The sequence below is a fragment of the Trichechus manatus genome, unplaced genomic scaffold, assembly GCF_000243295.1.
Source record: "Trichechus manatus latirostris isolate Lorelei unplaced genomic scaffold, TriManLat1.0 scaffold00009, whole genome shotgun sequence".
NCBI classification, from domain to species: domain Eukaryota; kingdom Metazoa; phylum Chordata; class Mammalia; order Sirenia; family Trichechidae; genus Trichechus; species Trichechus manatus.
Genome location: NW_004443945.1, coordinates 3,998,216 through 4,019,646, shown reverse-complemented (window position 1 = coordinate 4,019,646; position 21,431 = coordinate 3,998,216). Strand labels below are relative to the sequence as shown.

General features: G+C 40.3%; 1 protein-coding gene across 1 annotated transcript in view; it reads left to right on the top strand.

Annotated features, from left to right (window-relative positions):
* Positions 1 to 892: 892 nt before the first annotated feature.
* Positions 893 to 21,431, top strand: part of CRTC3 (CREB regulated transcription coactivator 3) — a 108,239-nt gene continuing 87,700 nt past the window's right edge. The window contains exon 1 of the mRNA XM_023725962.1: positions 893 to 8,369. Within this exon, the coding sequence (XP_023581730.1) occupies positions 8,211 to 8,369 (159 nt within the window). The 5' untranslated portion in view covers positions 893 to 8,210. The remainder of the gene's footprint in view (positions 8,370 to 21,431) is intronic.

Sequence of the window (21,431 nt, the reverse complement as noted above, 5' to 3'; positions counted from 1 at the left end):
GAGCCGAGGCGACAGCGGGGCAGCGCCCGGGAACCAGCGCCCGAGAGCCGGGCCGAAGCGGCCGCGGCCTCGGCGCTTCTCCGCTCTCCGACGTCCGCTTGCCATTTGCGATCGCGGTGGAGGTGGGAGGGTCGCCGGGCCGTGGGTGAGGGTAGATGGGCAGCGGCCGAGCCGGGAAGGCGGGCGGCGGTTTGAGGGAGGCCTGAAGCGGAGGATGACCGGGATCCCCGAGAGGAAATCACAAACAGCTTGGAGGCCAAGCAGAGCCGCGGGTCGGCTCGGGCAGCGCCGCTTTTCATTGCTCCGAACATCCACCACCAGCGAGCTCTTCTGGACTGGGCGGCGTGGAGGGCCGCGGGAGCCCGAGGGGCCCACCGCTCCATTGGGAGAGCTCAGCGCGGCGTCCCGGGGTGGCTTGGGGTCTTGGTACCATGATGTAATTCCGTGTCTGGTAGGAGGCTTTCCTACTTTCACTCCTTGAGGTTCTTCGTCAGGTCTAGCCTACTTTTTTCACCCCCGGATATTTAATGAGAACTGACGCGATGCACACCGTTGCTGGTGGCTGCGGAGGGTCCCGCAGGAATGAGTAAGGCGCGAGCTCGGAGGAGACACAAGCCGAGCGAGGTTAGGTAACAGTTACGTGAAGTAGTGGAGGATTGAGCGGAGGAGACACACGCTGAGCGAGGTTAGGTAACAGTTACGTGAAGTAGTGGAGGTTGGAGCGCCAACAGGGGTGTCCGCGCAGGATTGCAGAGAAGTGGGGTCAGCATGAGCGGGGCAGGCCTTGAGGATCCTGAAGGCTGACCTTGAAGGACCATCAGGACGATGGGGGAGGTTATGCAGACACTGGGGGCGGGGAGGGGGTGAGGTAGGGGTGGGGGTGGGGGATGGCTTGAAGGAGAGCTGGGAGCAAAGTTGCAAACTGTTGGTCCTGGGCTCACTGAGCTGCAGACGCGTTATTTTGGCCAGGACAGTGTTTGGAAAAATTTTTTGAACCTGTTGCCAGAATTTTTAAATTGGGAGATTTACACATAAAATCTAAATTTCCTTATTTAAAATTGGGCGACTGGGTAACAATCTTGAATTCCCGTAAGACACCATCATTTGGAGCTGGGTGGTGGTTGCCGCTCAAATGGAGCTTGAGCTTCCTAGTTTGCCACAGTCCACACCACTCCCTGTCTTTCCCCACCCTGAGGTTAGACGTCAGTTGCCATTTATCACATTTATGATGGCGTTTTACTTTAGTGAAGTTAAGGGGAAAGTGAAGTATTTCTTATACTTAACGTTTCTATCAAAACTGAGAAAAAATATATAAAGTAGGCAGAGGATTTCAAGAAAATTTTTTTCTCGTGCCCTGACCAGCTTTACTCATTTATTTCCCGCCTGGAGTCCACAGGCATTGACATTTGTGATCTTGGTTAGATTCAGGAATGAGCATGACAAGCTCAGAGCACATTGAAGAGAACGACTGAGTGAAAGCTGAGGATTAATTCTGGAGCCTGTGTTGTCATGTGTTGTTTAGATACATACATTGTATATGTACAAATAATGCACTATACATATCTGTCTACCTAGAGTTGTCACCCAACTCATAAATCTTCAAAACATCCTGACAAGTGAGGCCATGAGTAATGTAGACTCTTTTAAAGGCAAAATATTTTCACAGATCCTCAAGGCTCACTTAAATAAGTTGATGTTACCCAAATATGTTCAAACCTAAACTCGTTAGCCACATAGTGTTCTTTGCTTATAGCTGTGATACAACCATGAACCAAAACGCATGTACAAAATAAACACAAGTAAAGTTACAAATGCAATAAGTGCAAATTAACAACATTAATTTAATGTGACAGATGCTGTAGTGCTGAATTGAATTGAGGCTCTCATTGTGAATATGGTGCTAACTTAACTTCTATAGCTCAGTTCTCTTGAGTTTAGCAAGACTAATCACCTGGCCCTTGTGAAAACTGAATTTGGCCACTTTTCTCTTGATCTCATCACTACAAAATTATGATGTCACTTTACCTTTCACCTGTTGTAGGGCATCATTTAGATGTTAGGTCTGCCTGTGGTCTTTTCCCCTCAGCCAGTCGCAAGTAAAATAATATTACTTGGCTCCGCTGTGTTCATAAATGCAAACACAAATGGTAACACTGAATTTGCTTTGAAATATTTGCTTAGTTAAAATTTTTAAGGGTTATTATCATAATGACATCACAAAATTGAAACACTTCTGAAAGAGAACTCTTAGATCCCCAAGCGTATATTTGTGAATTTCCAAGGATCCAAAAATCTCAGAGAAGAATCTGTCTAGTTCATTATTGGTAACTGGATGGCAGCTATGTTACCTTCCCATTGCCAGCCCATGGCAGACATCACTAATCGATCCTTGCACTCTTTCCCCTCTGAGCCTGGGTTGGACTCAAGTCCTTCTCTGCATACTCACAGCAAGTCCTTCAGATTTGGAGTTAAATATTTGTGTAGTAGGTGGAGTGAATTAGATTATGGAGAGTTCTTAACTCTGCATTATCGGTTCAGTCTTATCAAGAAGCAGTGGGAAATTTTTGAGAAGGGAGTACTACGAGGATTAGCTCAGTGGTGGTGCCTGGGATAGTAAGGAGAAGGAGGAAAAGTGGAGGCAGGTATGCCTGGGGAAGAGTCTATATTCACTTGGTAGTATTTGAGTGGCCACTCTGTAGCTAATGGTGTGTTTGTGGGGGGTTGGGGAAAAGACATGGTGCTTTTCTTCAAGGATCTTAATAATTTACTCAACAAAAATTTATAAAGTCCCTAGTATATGCCATGGTAAAGTAGAGGATCAGTGAAAAAGAGGAAGACCCTTAATGAGATGGATTGACACGGTAGCTGCAACAATGAGCTCAAGCATAACAGCGATTGTGAGGATGGCGCGGGACTGGGCAGTGTTTTGTTCTGTTGTGCATAGGGCCACTATGAGTCGGAACCAACTCGACAGCACCTAACAACAGCAATGGTGTATGCCAGAGTTGGGATGGACATTGGGTATGTAGTAGTGAGCAAGACACATTTTCCTTATGGGTTTTAGGATTTAATGGTGAAGACATTCATTTAACAAGTAGGACACATTTTGATGAAAGTTACAAAAGGGAAAGTAGATGGCTCTCTAGGAGTATGTGGTAGGGAGTCCTCACTTCTTCAGGGGCCTAAAGGATGAGTGGGAGTGGGGAAGGTATTTGATGGCACATGTTTATGTGTTGAGGGAAGAAGAATGTTTCAGGCACAGAGAACAGGTGTTCAGCAAGGGGACAAGGAAGGTGATTTGAGATGAAGCTGGAGAGGTTCACAGGGGTCAGATTGTAGAGACAAGACCTGGGACTTCATCCTAAGGATAAGGACAATAGAAAGTCATTTTAGAGTTGCACCCGGAGAGATTTGCATTTTCAAAGATCCTTCTTGCTCCAGTGGTGGTGGATATAATAGAGGAGGAGCAGCAGAGAAACGGTTCTGAGTCTGTGATAGTAGCCTAGGAGAGGTGATGATGGCATTGACTAGGGTGGTAGCAATGCAGAGGCAGAGAGGTGAACAAATTGATCCTTAGGAGGTAGAAAGGACCAGATTTGTGAGTGGTTAAAAGGGATGAAGGAAAGAGAAGACTCGAGGATGATTTCCGGCTTTTAGGCTAAAGCCATTTCAGGAGTATCCTCAATCAAGAGAGGGAACACTGGCAGAGGAGCAGGGTTTGGCAGTTGGGAGATGTTGAGATGCTTGTGAGGCATTCAGTTAAAGATGGTCCAGCAGCAGTTGTTTATATGGCCTTGGAGCTCAGGAGGGAAGACTGGACTAGTGATATAAATTTGGGAATCTTTGGTGTATACCCATTGAAGAAGATTCAGCTGCCTAGGAAGAATATGTAGAACAGGTATTGCAGACTGGTACGCTACATTCTGTATTTGGCCCTCTAATATGTTTTCTCTGGGTGTAAAATGTGTTTTAAAAAAATGAAGGCCGACAATGAATATTTGAATTTAACACTGAAATTTGGACTTTCATTTCCATTGAGAAATGAGATCATCTGGCAACAGGGACCCCACATTTCTGCATGGCAGCAGTTGCCTGGAGCTACGTAGTTAATGACTGGTCCCATTAGACAGGGCACGTGTGTTCCTCAGTTTGCCACAATCCCCACCATTCCTCCCCCTATGGTGTTCTTCACAGTGAGTCCACCTCATTTCACTTGTCTTCCCTACTTGGCACCTGTAGGCATTTGAGTTTATTACCCCTGTTATAGAGGGAAATGTGAAGAGAGCCTAGGATAAGCCCAAGTTACTCCACCATTTAAAGGGGAGGTAGAGGAGGAGAAGCCAGGAAAGAAGACTGAAGAGTGGCCAGAAAGTTAGGAGAAAAGCCAAGAGAGTTATTGTGAAGAGGAGGGAATACTGACCAGCTGAATCTGGTGCTGCTGACTTGGTCTAGCATAAGACCATGTCCTTTTGTCTAGTCATGCGGAGGTACTCAGTAACTGTAGTGAGAGTTGTTGCATTCAGAAGGTGCTGTGTGGAAGGCAGATTGCAAAGCATTGAGGAGTGAATGGGAGGAAACGGAACAAGTTTCTGGAAACTTGTTCAAGAAGTTCAGCTATGAAGGACAACATGGTGTTGAGAAGCCATGGGATAAACTTATCATATCAGCCTGGAGCATTAATTTGTCTTGAATATTTGTGAAAAACCACTATTTTTATATATAAACGAACAAGCAATAGATATGTTATAGAGTAGTGAGGCCTTTGACAAAGGAGTAGAGAGAGATGAGAAAGATTAGGTTGAAGCTAAATACTGAGAGTTGTCTTTGCCAGGCATTGTGCAAAGGCCTTTATGTGCATTATTTCATGTCCTCTCAGTGACCCCTGGGGTATCTAGTATATTCCTCATTTTGATGGAATGACTGGTAAGTGGCAGAGCTGGAGTTTGAATGTGACTGTTAACGTTGAACGTCTATATACTCAACCACTTTTTATTTTCCATATGAATATCCAGTTGTACCAGTAACATTTGTGAAAAAACTTTCCTTTCCCTATTGAATTGCTGTTGGACCTTTGTCAAAAATCAAGTGACCATATATGTGTGTGTCTATTTTTGGACTCTTTCTTCTGTCTTGTTGATCTATATGTCTCTCTTTTTGCCAATACTATCTTGATTACTCAGGCTTCATAGTAAGTCTCCAAATCAGGTAACCTGAGTCCAACTTTGCTGTTTTTTAAAATTGCTTTGGCTATTCTCGGTCATTTGCCCATACATATGAATTTTAAGACTGTCTTGTCAATTTTTACTTAAAAAGCTTCCTGAGATTTTGATTGGGGTTGTGTTGAATCTTGACTTTTTGAAAAAAGGAATTAGTGAGACTTGGATCTCATTTCATATGGGCATTGAAGGAAAGTCCACTAAAGTGTGTGACCTAGGCCAAAGGTTGCTACCTCAAATTACAGGGTCAGGCAGGTGAAGAAAATGAGTGGAGGGTCCAGGAGTAAGATGATAAATGGTAACTCATCCTGGGCGGTAGTCCGGGAGTAACAGGGTACAGTGAGGACTTGGGTAAACAGGAGAACCCAAGTCCTGTCTAAGGAGGCAGCCACTTCTCAGCTCTATCCATTGTTGCCATGCAAGAATATGGGTTCAGTGTTGCCTGATCTTTCAATCAACAGAAGTTAGGAATCCAGATTTTTATGCAGTCTCTTCAGTTTTAAGATTAGAATTTAAAACATTGAGTGATTTAACATCATGTGGGTCAGACAGAATACACTAGGTTAAATGTGGCCTGTGGGCTGCAAGTTTGTGACCTCTCCTTTTGTCTAATCAATCTTTGGTGCTCATTTTCATCAACTGTAAACTTTAAGGTGTTGAAGGCACGCTCTAAGGTGCTATCTAGCAAATTCTTCTAAATTTCAAAACAAGAATAAAAATAACCCAAGGTTTTAAGAAGTAACTGAGAATCTCAGTAATAATGATATCTTGAGAAGTTTTCAAATGCTTTACGTTTTATACACCACTGTCATGTCTGTTGTCTCTTTTAATCCTGACGTCATCTTTGTGAAGTAGAGATCAGAATGATTTGCCCAATAACATAGGAGCCCCAGGTTGCAAAGCCAGGTCTTCTGATTCCAAATCGAGTGCTGTTTTTATTACAGCCCAGTAGTCTCTGAAGGCTCTGGTAAAAGGACTTCGGAGGGGAGAGCAGATAATGGGGGAATGTGAGGACCTTAAACTCAGTTGAAGGCAGATCTTTAGTAGATTTAGAACTTAGCTTGGTTGAAGTGTCAAGGCTTATGGGTAAGAACTTGTGAGAACTTTCTGAAGGCAGGAAATTTGGCACATATTCATCTTAGTCAGCCAGTGCCTGGCGCAGTACTTGACACAGAGTTAAAAGTTTTTGTGTAAGTGAATAAATGGATGGATTCATGGAAGAAGGAATAAAAGGCTTTAAATCAAGGTGACCAATAATTTTGTTTAGAGAATTTCAAGGATAAAGAGTCAAACGCTTCTGTAAAGTGCTTTTAGAATGTTAAGATGGAAAACTGAGAGACTTTATTCTTGTAATTCAGCTCATGAATGGAAAAAGCTCACCATGTCCTCCTTCTCATATTTAACTCTCAGATCTGGGTTTTGATTAATAGATTATAATCATATCCCAGTGCAGTATGTTTGAGAAATCAAACACTGTAGATATAAGAAAGTTAAACCAGGCAGCCAAAATATTTTTTTTATGCCTTTAAAACTTCCAAACAGATACAAGTCCTTATCTTTTGGAGATGCATATTGAAATATGAAATGATAGGATATCTGGGATTTCATTGAGCAGAGTGCAGGGGATGGTGGAGGGGGGTTAAAGATAAAACAAGATTGAATATACGTTGTTAATTGTTAAAGCTGGATAATGGGTAGGTGGGGTTTTATTATACTAGTCTCTATGTTTTGCACATATTTGAAATTTTTCATAATAAAAAGTAAATACAAAACAAAGTCAGAGAGCTTCACAGACTCAACAGTGCTATTTGTCAACCAAAGTTCACTTTTCTCTGAGCTTGTGTGATCACTGTGGGAGGAACAGCAAAGGAAAAGAGCATGGTGGAATAGCAGTGTGGGCTCTGAGTCAGACAGCCGTGGCTCGGGCTCTGGCTGTGATCTTGGACAAGACACTGAACTTGCCTGAGTCTGAGTCTCCAGGTCTGTAGAAGCAGAATACCGCCGTCTCCCTTGCATGGTTGTGGAGAGGGTTAGGGATGAATTGTGCAAAGCATCTTAGGACAGCCCCTGGCCCATGTGGGGGGCTCAGATCCGGGTTTGTTTGTTTTTTTTTTTTTTTTGTATTATTAGTCAGTGATAGTTAGAGAGTAATAAAAGGACAACAGTCTGCCTCAGGGCACCCATGGATAGCTTCCTTCTTCCCTGTATGAATTGTAAGTGCCAAAGTTTTATATAACCACAAAACCAATTTATTATTTTAGAAATAACTCTTAAAGACCAAATCAGACCACTCTGGGGTTTACAAGAACTGTAACTATTTTACTGCCTTTTAAAAATGAAGTAAGGAAGAAATTGCAGAAGAAAAGTATATTAAAACAGTGGGATAGCATTTTATACCTGTTAAATTGGCCTCCTTTCTTATCCCAGTTAATGATAATCTTTGGTGTTAGTGACTTTTTAGTGAAACTTTTCTGATATGTAAATTCGTAAACCTTTAGAAAAGCATTATGGCAGTGTGCATCTAGAGCCATCCAAAGGCCATACCTGGTGACTTAGTAATCACTCTTTGGAATGTGTTCTAAGGAAATAATTCAGAAGAAGAAATTATTGTGTAATAACAGAGAAGGCTTGTGATGTAAGCATGCAAGATGGTATCTATGTTATGATCACGGCTATGCAGTTGTTACACAGAAATGTAAATGGAGAAAGGAAAAGAATTAATGTGTTAGGGTTGTAGATACTAGTTTAGTTTTTCTTCTACTGCTGTTAAAGATGTGCCTGCTTGCCTACACATCCACACTGAAAAGCCTTGCAAGTATACCTTTCTGTGATGACTTGGGACATTTGGAACACAGGTAAATTCTTTCCAAAAATAGAGTTGTCAAAAACCAGAAAGCACTGGAAACCCGAAGACCGTGATTATTTAAGTAGAAAAGAAATTAAAACCAAGGCTTTCATTCTTGAACCATTGTCAGTACAAAATACTGTACTTTGATGCTTCCTTTAGATCTTTGCTGTCATCTCTCAACATTCTTGAAATGGCTTTGCTTCCAGGTTCAATTTCAGAAGCTTCAGCAACTGCGCCTTACCCAGTATCATGGAGGATCCTTGCCAAATGTGAATCAGCTGCGTAGCAGTGCATCGGAGTTTCAGGTACCCCCAGATAATCACTTTCTTCAAGCCAAATGGAGTATACAACAATGGGCATGCATAGCGAAAAGAAATTGACTTCTGTAGATTAGATCTTGGATTAACTGGCTCTAGGAGAGTTCAGTAGTCTTCTGGGGAGTCCATCGATATTTGCTTTCATAGTTTCTGTGGCATAAGATAATGTTATTTTCACAAATGATCTAAGGCAGCACTGCCTTGTAGAAATATAATGTGAGCCACTGATATAATTTAAAAATTTCTAGTAGCCACTTTAAACAAAGTAAAAAGCAACAGGTAGAATTAATTTTAATAATGTATTTTATTTAACCCAATGTATCCAAAATATTATTTCAACATGAAATCAATATAAAAAATTAATGAGATATTTCATAGTCTTTTTTTTTTTGTACTAAGTTTTTGAAATCCAGTGTGTATTTTATACTCAAAGCCATCTCAGTTTGGACCAGCCACATTTCAAGTGGTCAGTAGCCTCATGTGGCTAGTGGCCGCTGTATTGGACAGCACAGGCATAGATAAGTGGTCTTCGTGGCATTCAGATTGGTATAGTGCCATAGGTGTTTTAATCATTCCTGTCAGCGAGAAGCCTTGCTCAAAACAATGTGGAATTGGTGTTTCAGACAATGGTATATGGTACTATGGTTGTGATCTGAATTAGACCTATTTAGATAGCCTAGTCTCTGAAAAATCAGGAGCTTGTTATTCTAATTACATAATTTAAGATTTGGTGTTGAAGTTGGGATAGAAGCTTTCAGATGAAGCGTAACTTGACTCATTGAATGCCTCTCCATTTTAAAAGTATTGTCTTCTTTGTTGTAAAAACTGAATTCATTTGTTTGATGATGTCGAACAAAGCAAGAGTATTATTTAAATTGTAGACTGCCATTTGAGAGTGCTAATAGGAACTCTTAAATATAATGGTGATTAGAAAAGTACAATATAAACCTATTTGTACCCTATTACACTGCAGTATTGTTTTTAATATAAAGACATAGGAATCTCACCGTAACACTGCCTATATTAAAGGTCTCCGTCTATAAACTATCTTATACTTTGGCCGTTTGGATCATTCATTATCCAAATAAAGCAGGTCTCTGTTTTATGCTGAATTTCATGCTTCAGAAAATAGAGCGGTGTCAGTGTTTGCTGTGTTTGAGGTCCTGATGTGTGGCACTTTACTGTCATCTTTAGAGGAATACAGAGTTTACTATGCTGCCCCTCCCATTTCCTGTTTCTAGATAGTGATAAAGCTTGTCCACTTAGCTGGTAAATGTGATGGTTTGTTTATTTTTAATGTGATAGTTTATTGACTAAAGTCTGTCATTGGGAAATGGCATGAAATGACAATCCTTGCCCTTCCCAGGATTCTTTTTTCTGGGGGAGGTTGATATTCTTTTTTTTAAATAATAGTTTTTACTTTGGAACAATCATAAACTTACAGAAAAGTTGAAAGTACAGTACAAATAACTTTTTTATTTCCTTTAGAATAAGTTGCTGGCCTGATGTCCTCTCACCCCAAAATATTTCACTGTGTACTTCCTATAAGCAAAGACAGTGTCATACATAACTAAGATACAGCCATCAAAATCAGGAAATTAACAGTGATAGATTATTACCATCTAATCTTCAGACCCGATTTAGTTTCACCGAATGTCCCAAAACTGTCCTCTAGAGCTAAGGAATCCAGTTCAGAATCACATTTATTTAGTCATCATTCTGTTTAGTCTCCTTCAGTCTAAGAGAGTTTTTTCAGTCTTTTTAATACATCAAAAAAAAATTTTTTTTTACTTTCACAACCTTGCTACTTTTGAAGATTACAGGCCGGTTATTTTGTAGACAAGCTCAGTAGGGACTTGTCTGATGTTTCTTCATGATTAGACCCAGATGATGCATCTTTGGCAGGAATAGCACAGAAGCCATGCTGCTACTGTATCCCATTAGGTCCGTGATTTTGATTTGTCCTGTTATTAGTAGTGTTCACTTTGGTCACTTAATTAAGATGGTGTCTGCCTGGCTTCTCCACTCTGAAGTTACTCTTTTCCCTTTAATAATTAGTAAGTGTTTTCTGAGGAGGTACTTTATTCTGTTCCTCATCACACTTCAATTTGTACATTTATTTATTTATTTTTACATGTATGGTTTTATGGTTTCCTATTTTATTCAGTGAACTATAATCTGTAAACATCATTATTATTTTGTTGCTCACATTGTCCCTGATTAGGCCTGTAGGAGTCCTCTTCCCAGGATTCTTAAACTGAGGAAGAAAAGAGAAGCCCAAAAGCACAGATTATTTTTTTTAAGTAAATTTTATTGAGGTGTAATTTACATACAGTACAGTTCACCTTCTTTTAGGTATACAATTCTATGGACTAAAATCACCACCACAGTCAAGATATAAAACAGCTCCGTCACCCCAAAAACTTCACTTGTGTCCCCTCCATAATCAGTCTCCATCCTGTGGAAGCCACTGATCTGAGTTGTGCCCTCTCCAGAGTGTCCTGTCAGTGGGATCATACAGTATGTGGTCTTTTGGGTCCTGCTTTCACTGCTTTCAGCCATGTTGTTGCATGTTTTAGTCTCCTAGGGCTGCCATTACAAAGTACTACAAACTGGGTGGCTTCAAACAACAGAAATTTATTCTCTCACAGTTCTGGAGGCTGGAAGTCCAAAGTCCAGGTGTCAGCAGGGCCGTGTTCCCTCTGAAGGCTCTGGGGAAGAATCCTTCCTTGCCTCTTCCTAGCTTCTGGTGGTTGCCAGCAATTCTTGGCGTTCCTTGGCTCGTAGCTGCATCACTCCAGTCTTTCCCTGCCTTGTCACATGGCCTTCTTCCCTGTGTGTCTGCGTGTCTGTGTGTCTAAAACTCCCTCCCCCTTCTCTTATAAAGACACCAGTCATTGGATTTCGGGCCTGCCCTAATACAGTGTGACCTCACCTTAACTTGATTACATCTGCAAAGACCCTATTTCCAAATATGGTGACATTCACAAGTGCCTAGGTTTGGGATCTGAACATATCTTTTTGGGGAATACATTTCAACCCACTATGTTGCAGTTACCAGTAGTTCATTCCTTTTATTACTGAGTAAGATTCCATTGTATGTATACACTATAATTTGTTCATCCATTCATGAGCTGATGGACATTTGGGTTGTTTCCAGTTTTGGACAGTTATGAATGAAGCCACTAAAAACATTTTCATACAGCTTTTATGTAAATACCTAGAAGTGGAATTGCTGAATCGTATAATAAGTATATGTTTAAACTTTATAGGAAACTGCCAAGTTGTTTTCCAAAGTGGCTGTGCTGTTTCACATTCCTGCCAACAATGTACGAGAGAGTTCAAGGGGTTCTGCATTCTCAGCTCCGCTTGGTATTCCAGTTTTAAAAATTTCGATCAGTCTAGTGCACGTGCAGTGGTATCTCACTGTGGTTTTAATTTGCATTTTCCTAATGACTAATGATGTTCAACATCTTTTTTATGTTTTTTTGCTAACGTTCTATCTTCTTTGGTGAAGTGTCTGTTAAATCTTTTGTCTAGTTTTTAAACTGAGTTGTTCATTTTCTTATTGAGTTATGAGAGTTCTTTATACATTTTGGATACCAGGTCTTTATTAGATATGTACTTTGTAGACTTTTTTTTCCCAGTCTGTGACTTGTCTTCATTTTCTTAACAGTCTTTTGAAGAGGAGACATTTTTAATGTTGATGAAGTTCAGTTTATCAGTTTTTTTATTTTATAATTTGTGCTTTTTGTGTCTCATCTAAGAACTAATTCTTTGCCTCACTCAATGTATCAAAGATTCTTCTCCTATATATTCTAGAAGTTTTATAGTTTTAGGTTTTGTTCTTAGGTAAGTTTGAACTAATTTTTTTTACTTGTGCAGAGGTTCACTTTTTTTTGCAGATGGATGCCTAATTGCTTCAGCACCATTTGTTGAAAAGACTTTCCCTATTCAGTTGCCTTGGCACCTTTGTTGAAAATCAATTGACCATGTACAGTGAAACCTGTGAGAGCTGGAACTCAATGGGACTGCCTTGTTTTTCTGGGTCTCTCAAGTTTTCCGCCTTTTGACAGGGTGCAGCATTACCACTTTTCTATCACTCGTGTTAGTAGAAAATATTTGAGTTTTCCTTCTCTGACAGGTTCTTCTCTTACACAGTGTCTGGCTTTCACAGGTTTTACTGTATGTGTGGGTCTATTTCTGGACTCTGCTTTCTGTCCCACCGGTCCATGTGTTTGTCATTTTGCTAATACCACACTGTCTTGATTATTGTACCTTTATAGGAGGGCTTGGAATCAGGTAGTAAGAGTCCTTCAACTTTATTCTTTTGCAAAGCTGTTTTGCTTATTCTAGTTCCAGTTTGTGTCCATTTCCACAAAAAAAAGCCTGCTGGTACTTTGACTGAGATTGCATTGAATCTATAGATCAGGTTGGGGAGAATTAACATGTGAATAATATTGAGTATTTCAATCCATGCATGTGGTACAGAAGCACAAATTATTACTCAAGTTGCTTATAATTATTTATTTATACAACAGTCCTCCTCCTTTTATGTTTGTAGATCACTTTGGAGTTTACAGAATGCTGTCACATCTATTATTTTATTTGCTCTTACCATAACATTGGTGGTAAGCATAGTACATTTTAATATGGTTAGAGACCAGTTTTCTATTCTAATGGAGGATTTAAAAGCACATTCTTTTCCTCTAACCTAATGGGACCTTGTACAGAGAACACAAACTTATCAGATGAATAAACAAAAGCAGAGTTTTCAGGCTGCCTTCTGATAATCCTTAGCAAGGGGTGGATCATTAGTCAAGGGGTGGTTAGGGTTAAAAATCCAAACCAAACCCACTGCCCTCGAGTCAATTCCGACTTGTAGCCCCGTAGGACAGGGCAGAACTTCCCCATAGTGTTTCCAAGGCTGTAAATCTTTATGGAAGCAGACTGCCTCTTCCGAGGAGAGGCTGGTGGGTGGGTTTGAACTGCCAACTGCTTGGTTAGCAACTAAGCGCTTTAACCACTGTGCCACCAGGTCTTCTTGGTTAGGATTAGAGCTCTCATATCTTTAGGCAGGTCCTGGCACATGTGCACCAAAGGCAGAGAAGAGGAAGTGGGCATTATCCTCTTCTCTTAGGATAAGTGTGTTTGGCTGGCAAGTTCCAGCCTGCATAACAGCCAGGCACCAACTGGCTGTGTGGCCTGATTGTCAGGCAGAGAGAGGGACAGAGGATTTCTCTCTGCATAGGGCTATCTGGATATAGTTGTAGCTTTTCATAGCATTCATATAACCCACCTAGTCCTTTCAAATTATCTCACTAAAAGCTAATCACACTTTTTACATTTCTGACTACTACATTTTAACAAAATTGCATTGTCTTGTTTATAACTGAGGGTCTAAAAGTTCTAAATAACTTAGAGGACAGTCTGGTAACCAAAGGGAAAAAGTCTTGTTGTAAGGTAGCAAAGGCTTGTAGGGCCAGATCCACAAGGGTGATTTTCTGAGTCTCGCTACCAATACGAGTGGGTATGAGGCCAGAGTTTGCATAGCAAGTATGTAAGAGAACCAGAATGTAAAGCCAAGTCTTTGCTTCCTACTTCAGTGTCAGTGCTTTCCTTTCAAATTTTCATAGGGTTCTTAAAACAAAACAACGCAAAATGGTCAGCAAAAGATATGTTAGGTAAATTCAAACAAAATGTAAGTAGCAATATTAATCTCAAAATACTACCACTAATAATAGCCAACATTGAGTACTTGCTATGCTCAAGACACTATGTTAAGTTCTCAACCTAGATTATTTAATCTTTGCAAATGGTCTTTGGGGTTGGTAGATGTATTTGATAATTGCCATAGAATACTTTGACTTTTATGTGATAAAACAACATGGCAACAAATTGCAAAAAGCAAACACTCCTAGTAAAAAGAGGAGAATGTGACAATAGCACAACCATAGGAGATTTGTAATTCACGGTGATGACTGATACAGTATTCCAGGTAAAGATAAAGGAGAGTGCTGTCATTAACAAATTAGAATTACTATGTACCAAAATTTATTCTCTTCAAATGTAAAATACCTTTTTAAAAATTCATAGAAAAAGATTTTTCCTGATTATAAAAGTGACACATATTAATAGAAAAATATATAAAACAATATTTTTAACAAAACCAGCATCACACTGCGTGTATAGTTTTGTATATTTTTTATTTAAATGGTCTTCAGAAACATTATTTCTAGTGACTGCATGATATTCTATCACATAGATGTACCACAGTTTAATTGCTCCCTTATTGATATATGTATATATGTACATACACATACATATATCTTTCACATCTATAGTGTATGTGTATATAGTGTACTGATCATATACCAAACCAAAACCTGCAGCTGTCGAGTAGATTCCAACTCATAGTGACCCTACAGGACAGAGTGCAGCTGCCCCATAGGGTTTCCAAGGAGCGGCTGATGGATTTGAACTGTCGACCTTTTGGTTAGCCCCTGAGCTCTTAACCACTGCGCCACCAGCGCTCCGATCCTATGTTAGGCCAAAGAACTTCTCAGTAAATTAAAAAAGAGAGAAATTGAATGTGAATGTAATGTGATAAAATTGTTATCAACTATGAAATTTAAATAAAAGTCCAACCACTTGAAAAAAAAATTTAATCTTTTTAAAAAAGTATTAAATACTATCATTGGCCATTTAGAATACATAAAGGGGGAAAGATCACATTTTGTATGTATGTAGGAGCCCTGGTGGCACAGTGGTTAAGAGCTATGGCAAGCTACAGTTGCTAGCCAAAAGGCCGGCAGTTCAAATCCACCAGCTGCTCCTTGGAAACCCTATATGGGGCAGTTCTCCTGTCTCACAGGGTTGCTATGAGTCAGAATCGACTTGACAGCAACAAGTTTAGTTAAGTGTATATATGTATGTATATGTCTCTATATAAAATGCTTGTTTACTTAAGAAATTTGGAAGAACTCTATAAAAAGAATGAGTGATAATAAAAAGATAGAAGATTGATTGCCTTTGCTTTGAAAATCTGATGAAAGCTGCAAATCCCTGCTGAGAACAATATGTACACACACACTCATTCACTTTTTTAAAAGAATATTTTTTATTGGGTACAATTTCAAACATACTACACTCATTTTTGCATGTATTTTGATCCCATGTTAGAAACCCCTGGTCTAAGATATAACCGTATAACTGGTTTTCTGAATCTGTTAAATATATATCCTTAGGAAAATTGTAGAAAATGTTTTAGTAACTTGGCATGAGGTTAGATAGGCTGGCTATTGCTCCCTTAATTCTCAAGCAGCCTTTTAGCAGCCTTTGAAATATTTTCTGTCCTGAAGCAGAAAATTCAGTCATGTGCGCATATTTGCGAGCCAGATCTTGAGAACCACCTGTTTAGGATTTTAAAGTGATACCATAAGCATATAGGTACCACCATGCAGCATATAAAACACTTTTACTTTTCACAGTTGAAGCTCACACCTCAGAGCTACCCCAGGTTCCTGTCCTCTTCACTTTGAGGGCCAGAGAGGTGGAACAAGCAGGTTTCGTTGGATAGAGATCTGCCTGCCCCACAGTACAGGGAAGATGCTTAATGTCAAGGAGCTCAATTCCAAGTCGGTGAAAAGTGTATGTAGTGAACCAAGAGAGACTGATTCTCACTGAATATTCTCAGAGACTGAGTAGGGCAGAATGATGAGATGAATAAGGCACCCCTCCATCTTGTAGGTCCTTTTTCCGAAAGCAAGAGCTGAGGTTCCTACATGCCTTGTGAGCAACTTTGGAGTTAAACCACCTGAGTGCCTACAGACTCATTTCCTGTGGAGTCTCCTTAGGCAAATCCCAGAACTTGCTAAACCTTATCTGTAAATGATGATACCAATGATTACTTGAAAGGGTTGTTATAAGACCTAATAAATGCAGAAGAGCCTTGGAAACTGCAAAGTACTAAGCAAACATCAGTTATTAGCAAAAATAGTTTTAGGGACAATTTTGAAGTAAGCAGTTTGTATTTATCATTTTCTGCCTCCTTTTTTCTGTGCTTTTCTCACCTATCTGTCCCCCGCTCCCCCAGCCTTTGCTGTCTAATATGGTAGTCACTATGAATCGGAATTGACTCGACGGCAATGGGTTTCGTAGGTTTTGGTATTGTAGTCACCAGCCACGTGCAGCTATTTAAATTTAAATTAATTAAGATTAAATAAAATCAAAAATTCAGTTCCTTGGTCACGAAAGCCACATTTCAGGTACTCAGTAACCACATGTGGCTGGGGGCTACCATATTGGACGGCACTGCCCCAGACAGTCTGCACTCCACTGCTGCACTCAAGTGCCCCATCACAGCACTATAATAAGTCCTCACCTTCCCCTCGAAGCCCAGGGCTTTCAGATGCTCTTTCCTTCCCTCCTTTCCTTCATCAGCCAATCAGATTTCTACCTCTCAGCTAAGTGCTTATTTGAATTATAAAGAAAGCAATCTGATTAAATTTCATATTGAAAAGTTTTAGCCTTTACTTAACTATTCTGAGGTTACATACATTTTAAAAGACGATGCTTGCTAAGTCAAATCTCTAGTTGGTAGAATTTCAAACAGCGGAAGGTGGCAGTCACTCTGTAAAACTGTGTGGCAGGCCTTGTCCTTGAATTACAGCACATGCACAAATTGGGTGGTCATCTAAACAAGCTGACTCTGTGAGAGCTTTATTTTCTTCTGCATCCTTCCTCACCCAAGAGAGGAGTTGACTACACTTCTTCCCTTCTCATTAATTGATTAATAAATAAATAAATAAATTCAGCAAATATTTCTTGAGTACCTACTATGGTGGCAGATGCTGTGGTAGCACAGGAGATGTAGAAATGAATAAGTTGGTCCCTACACAGGGCAAGAAGAAGATTGTGGCATAGTTAGTCCTTGTTTAACATCATCAGCTTTGTGTCCAGATCTGAGGCTTGGGCAGACTGCATCTGACCCCTGCCCCTCACTGAAGAAGGGCTTCTCTGCCTTAAGCCACAAATGACCTTGGAATCTTAGGGACTATTCTAGAATGTTTATGTCTTGAGTAACAGATCAGAAGTCTCCATGGCAACCTCGCAGTAGCTTCTTTTGCCATCTGATGGTCTTCAGGAATTATTCCTATAGCTCTGCCTTCAGTTCCCAGCTCCCTCATATTTCTTGACCCACCCCCCATCTAGTTTTTTGGTTCCTGGAGTTTTGGCAGTGACTAGCCGGGTAAACTTGCCCTACGTCTGTCTTCGTCTGGATACTGCCTAGGGTGAGGTTATGGTTGGAGAAAAAGAGTCCCCAAGTTTGAGTCCTGGCTCTGCCACTCTTTTGATCTGTGATGTTGGGAATTGCTGAACCTCTCTAAGCCTGTTTTTTATAGGTAAAATAGGGATAATAATAATTATCCATAGGTTAAACTGAGAATAGGAGGCATGGAGAGAATGGGAGAATGGAGTACTGCCCAACGAATTTGAGAGCTGGAGTTAAGGGAAGTATGGTGTAAAGATAACTGATTCCTTCCCAAGCCACTAACTAAATTCTGTTTATGTATGCTCGTTCGTCGTAGTTTGTGGCTTTTGTGGCGTAGTCATCTGCTCATAACTTAAAAGTAAGAGGGAATTTTGTTTCCAAGGTCATAAACCTTAGCCAGCCCTGTTCTTGGGTACAGTATGCTCTCTGCCAGCCCTGAAACAATACCCTTTTCTCCAAATACTATTAGATATAATGAGTTAGGGCAGTGACCTTCGGTTTCTGCATGAGATTTAGCAGACCACATTTACAAATTATTTTAGCATGAGTTATTTCCAGGAAAGATTTTCACTGATTACTAATATCATCTTTTTTATGTTATGTCTTAGTTTCTTCCTCGGAGAATGACCATCGCTCTAAATTCTGTTTAGGAGTCCATACCTCCCAAACTATATACACTGTGTAACTGGGATTTCTTACCATCTCTATGTTTGGTTTGCTTCCTGGTATCCCTTTGATTTTAACTTCCAGCAGCATGTTCTTCTCTTCTGCCTAAGGAAATCGTGAGAAGCACAGAAAGTTAGGGCGTTACTTAATAACTTTGGAATGCACATCTGTCCCCAAATAGGAATTGTGACCAAGAATATGGTTGTTGTGTTTTTAAATACAGATTTGATAGTACTTTTTGCTCCTCCTTTTTATCTAACTGTACATGTTCAATATAAGACTTATAGAATGAGAGAGGAAAGTAGACAACTCATGAATTCTAGTAGTCAGGAATAAAGATCTTTGTTTGAAGTTATAGAAGGGATAAGGAAAGATTGGCCCCACACACTGAATTAGGAACATCTGTATCCATGAGAACTTGAGCAAGAGAACTGGAACATTGCCACCTGGCATTTTGCCTTTCACGTGCTCCCAATTGTTCATACAGTGGAGAGTCTAGGATAGCATGGATAGTTGAGGTCTCTAAAATGTAACTCAAGACTGAGCTGGATTCCATTAATTTAAAACTCTTATGCCAGAAAAGTTGGAAGAGATGGGAACTTCTCCTGAGAAGTCCATCCATTACATGAAACCGATAGACTATTTAAAAAGAAATACCACAAGGACTAAAGTGACAACATGAGTCTTCCACCATTCCTGGTGCCACATTCTTCTTCATATAGTCATAAAGTGACAATTTACCTTAAAATAAAAGCTTTAGGGCAGTATAGAGGCTACATAGTATGATGGCTAAAAGCTCAGACTCTGAATTCAACTCCAGCCTCTGCCACTTTCTAGCTGTGTGGCTTTGGAGAAATTACTTAACATCCCTGTGCCTCAGTTTCTTCACCTGTCAAATGAGGATATTAGTAATGCCAATATCAAAGTTTTGTTGGGAGGAATAAATGAGTTATTGTACATCATACCCTTAGAACAGTGTCCAGTGTAAGCACTTTATAGGTATTTGCTCTTATTATCATTATTGTTACTACTACCCCCGCTACCACCACTATTATTACTTCTACCGCCACCACCACTATAGCACAGGCTTTGGTATCACCCTGGGCTTGAGTTCCATCTCTGCCGCTTACCAGCTGGGTGTCCTATCTGAGTCTAAGCCTCTGTTTCTGCATTTGTAAAATAGGGTTGTTAATAGAAAATTGTACCTTGTATGCTGAGCAAATAATCTGAGAAGCTGGACTATATGAAGAAGAATGTGACACCAGGTAAGGTGAAGACTCATTAACCACCTGTGATATGCAGATACCATAACCTTGCTTGCTGAAAGCAAAGAGGACTTGAAGCACTAACTAATGAAGATCAAAGACTACATACAGCCTTCCGTATGGATTACACCTCAACATAAATTAAACAAAAATCCTCACAACTGGACCAATAAGCAACATCATGATAAATGAAGGTAAGATTGAAGTTGTCAAGGATTTCATTTTGCTTGGATCCACAATCAGTGCTCATGGAAGCAGCAGTTGAGAAATCAAACAACGCATTGCATTGGGTAAATCTGCTGCAAAAGACCTCTTTAAAGTGTTAAAAAGCAAAGATGTCACTTTCAGAACTAAGGTGTGCCTAACCCGAGCCATCATATTTTCAATCGCCTCATTTGCATATGAAAGCTGGATAATGAATAAGGAAGACGGAAGAAGAATTGATGCCTTTGAATTATGATATTGGCGAAGAATATTGAATATACCATGGACTGCCAGAAGAACAAACGAGTCTGTCTTGGAAGAAATACAGTCAAAGTGCTCCTTCGAAGCAAATATGATGAGACTTCGTCGCACGTATTTTCGACATGTTATCAGGAGAGACCAGTTCCTGGAGAAGGACATCATGCTTAGTAGAGGGTCAGTGAAAAAGAGAAAGACCCTTAATGAGATAGACTGACACAGTGGCTACAACAGTGGTCTCAAACATAGTAACGATTGTGAGGATGGCGCAGGACTGGGCAGTGTTCCGTTCTGTTGTACATAGGGTTGCTATGAGTCGGAACTGACTCAGTGGCACCTAACAACAATAGTACCTACCTCAGAGGGTTATTGTGAAGGTGAAATGGGATAATACATGTGAAGCGCAGAGCACAGTACCTGGCACAACAAATGCTTACGCTGGGTTGTTATTACTGCAGCAGCTTTTAGCCAAGATCTTGCCTACATTGGAGTGTTGGTCTCAGTTGTGAGTTGTGTCACAAGTAATTTATTCTTATTAATAAGGTACCAATGCTTGAGAATTGTTTTTAAAAAATAATAGAGCAAAATCAAGGTTATCCCCACCATAATGTTCTTACTCTCCACTTCTGTTTTGAGAAGTGGAAGAGCACCTGGAGGCGATAGCCCTCTGCTCCCAGGATGGGCATCCCCTGGTACACCTGTTGGAACACAGATCCCACATGTGAAAGTCAAGGGTTTTGCTTGGGGGCAGGAAACCAGTTTGAGAATCACTGGCCTTAGGGGGTGCTGTTGTTTCTGCCACAGAGGGTACTATTCACGCTCTGCCATGTGACAAACCTCTGTTTCTACTGATTGCCAGACCAAAGCTCCGTAGTCCCCAAAGCACAGCCATTCTTATCCTAACCAAACACAGATATCAGGAAAGCATTTGTTAAAATCACTTTCCTATTACTTTAAACAGCTACTATAACTTACCCTGAATTTATTCACTAAATAAATATTTACTGAGTGCCTGTTATGAGTAAGATATTATTGGGTTTATAAAGATAGTTGAGAGAGGCCCATTTAAAAACTTATAATCAGGATGGGGGGGCAGGGGGGAAATGCTAAATAGGCAATAGATAAGTGGTATCTTGGGTGAAGGGTGAGACAGTACACAATACAGGGGAAACTACCATAACTTGTACAAGGAAAGGTCATGGAAGCCCCATAGACACATCCAAACTCCCTGAGGGACTGAATTGCTTGGTGGAGGGCTGTGGGGACCATGGTCTCGGGGAACATCTAGTTCAATTGGCATGACACAGCTTATAAAGACAATGCTCTACATTCTACCTTGGTGAGTAGTGTCTGGGGTCTTAAAAGCCTGTGAGCGGCCATCTA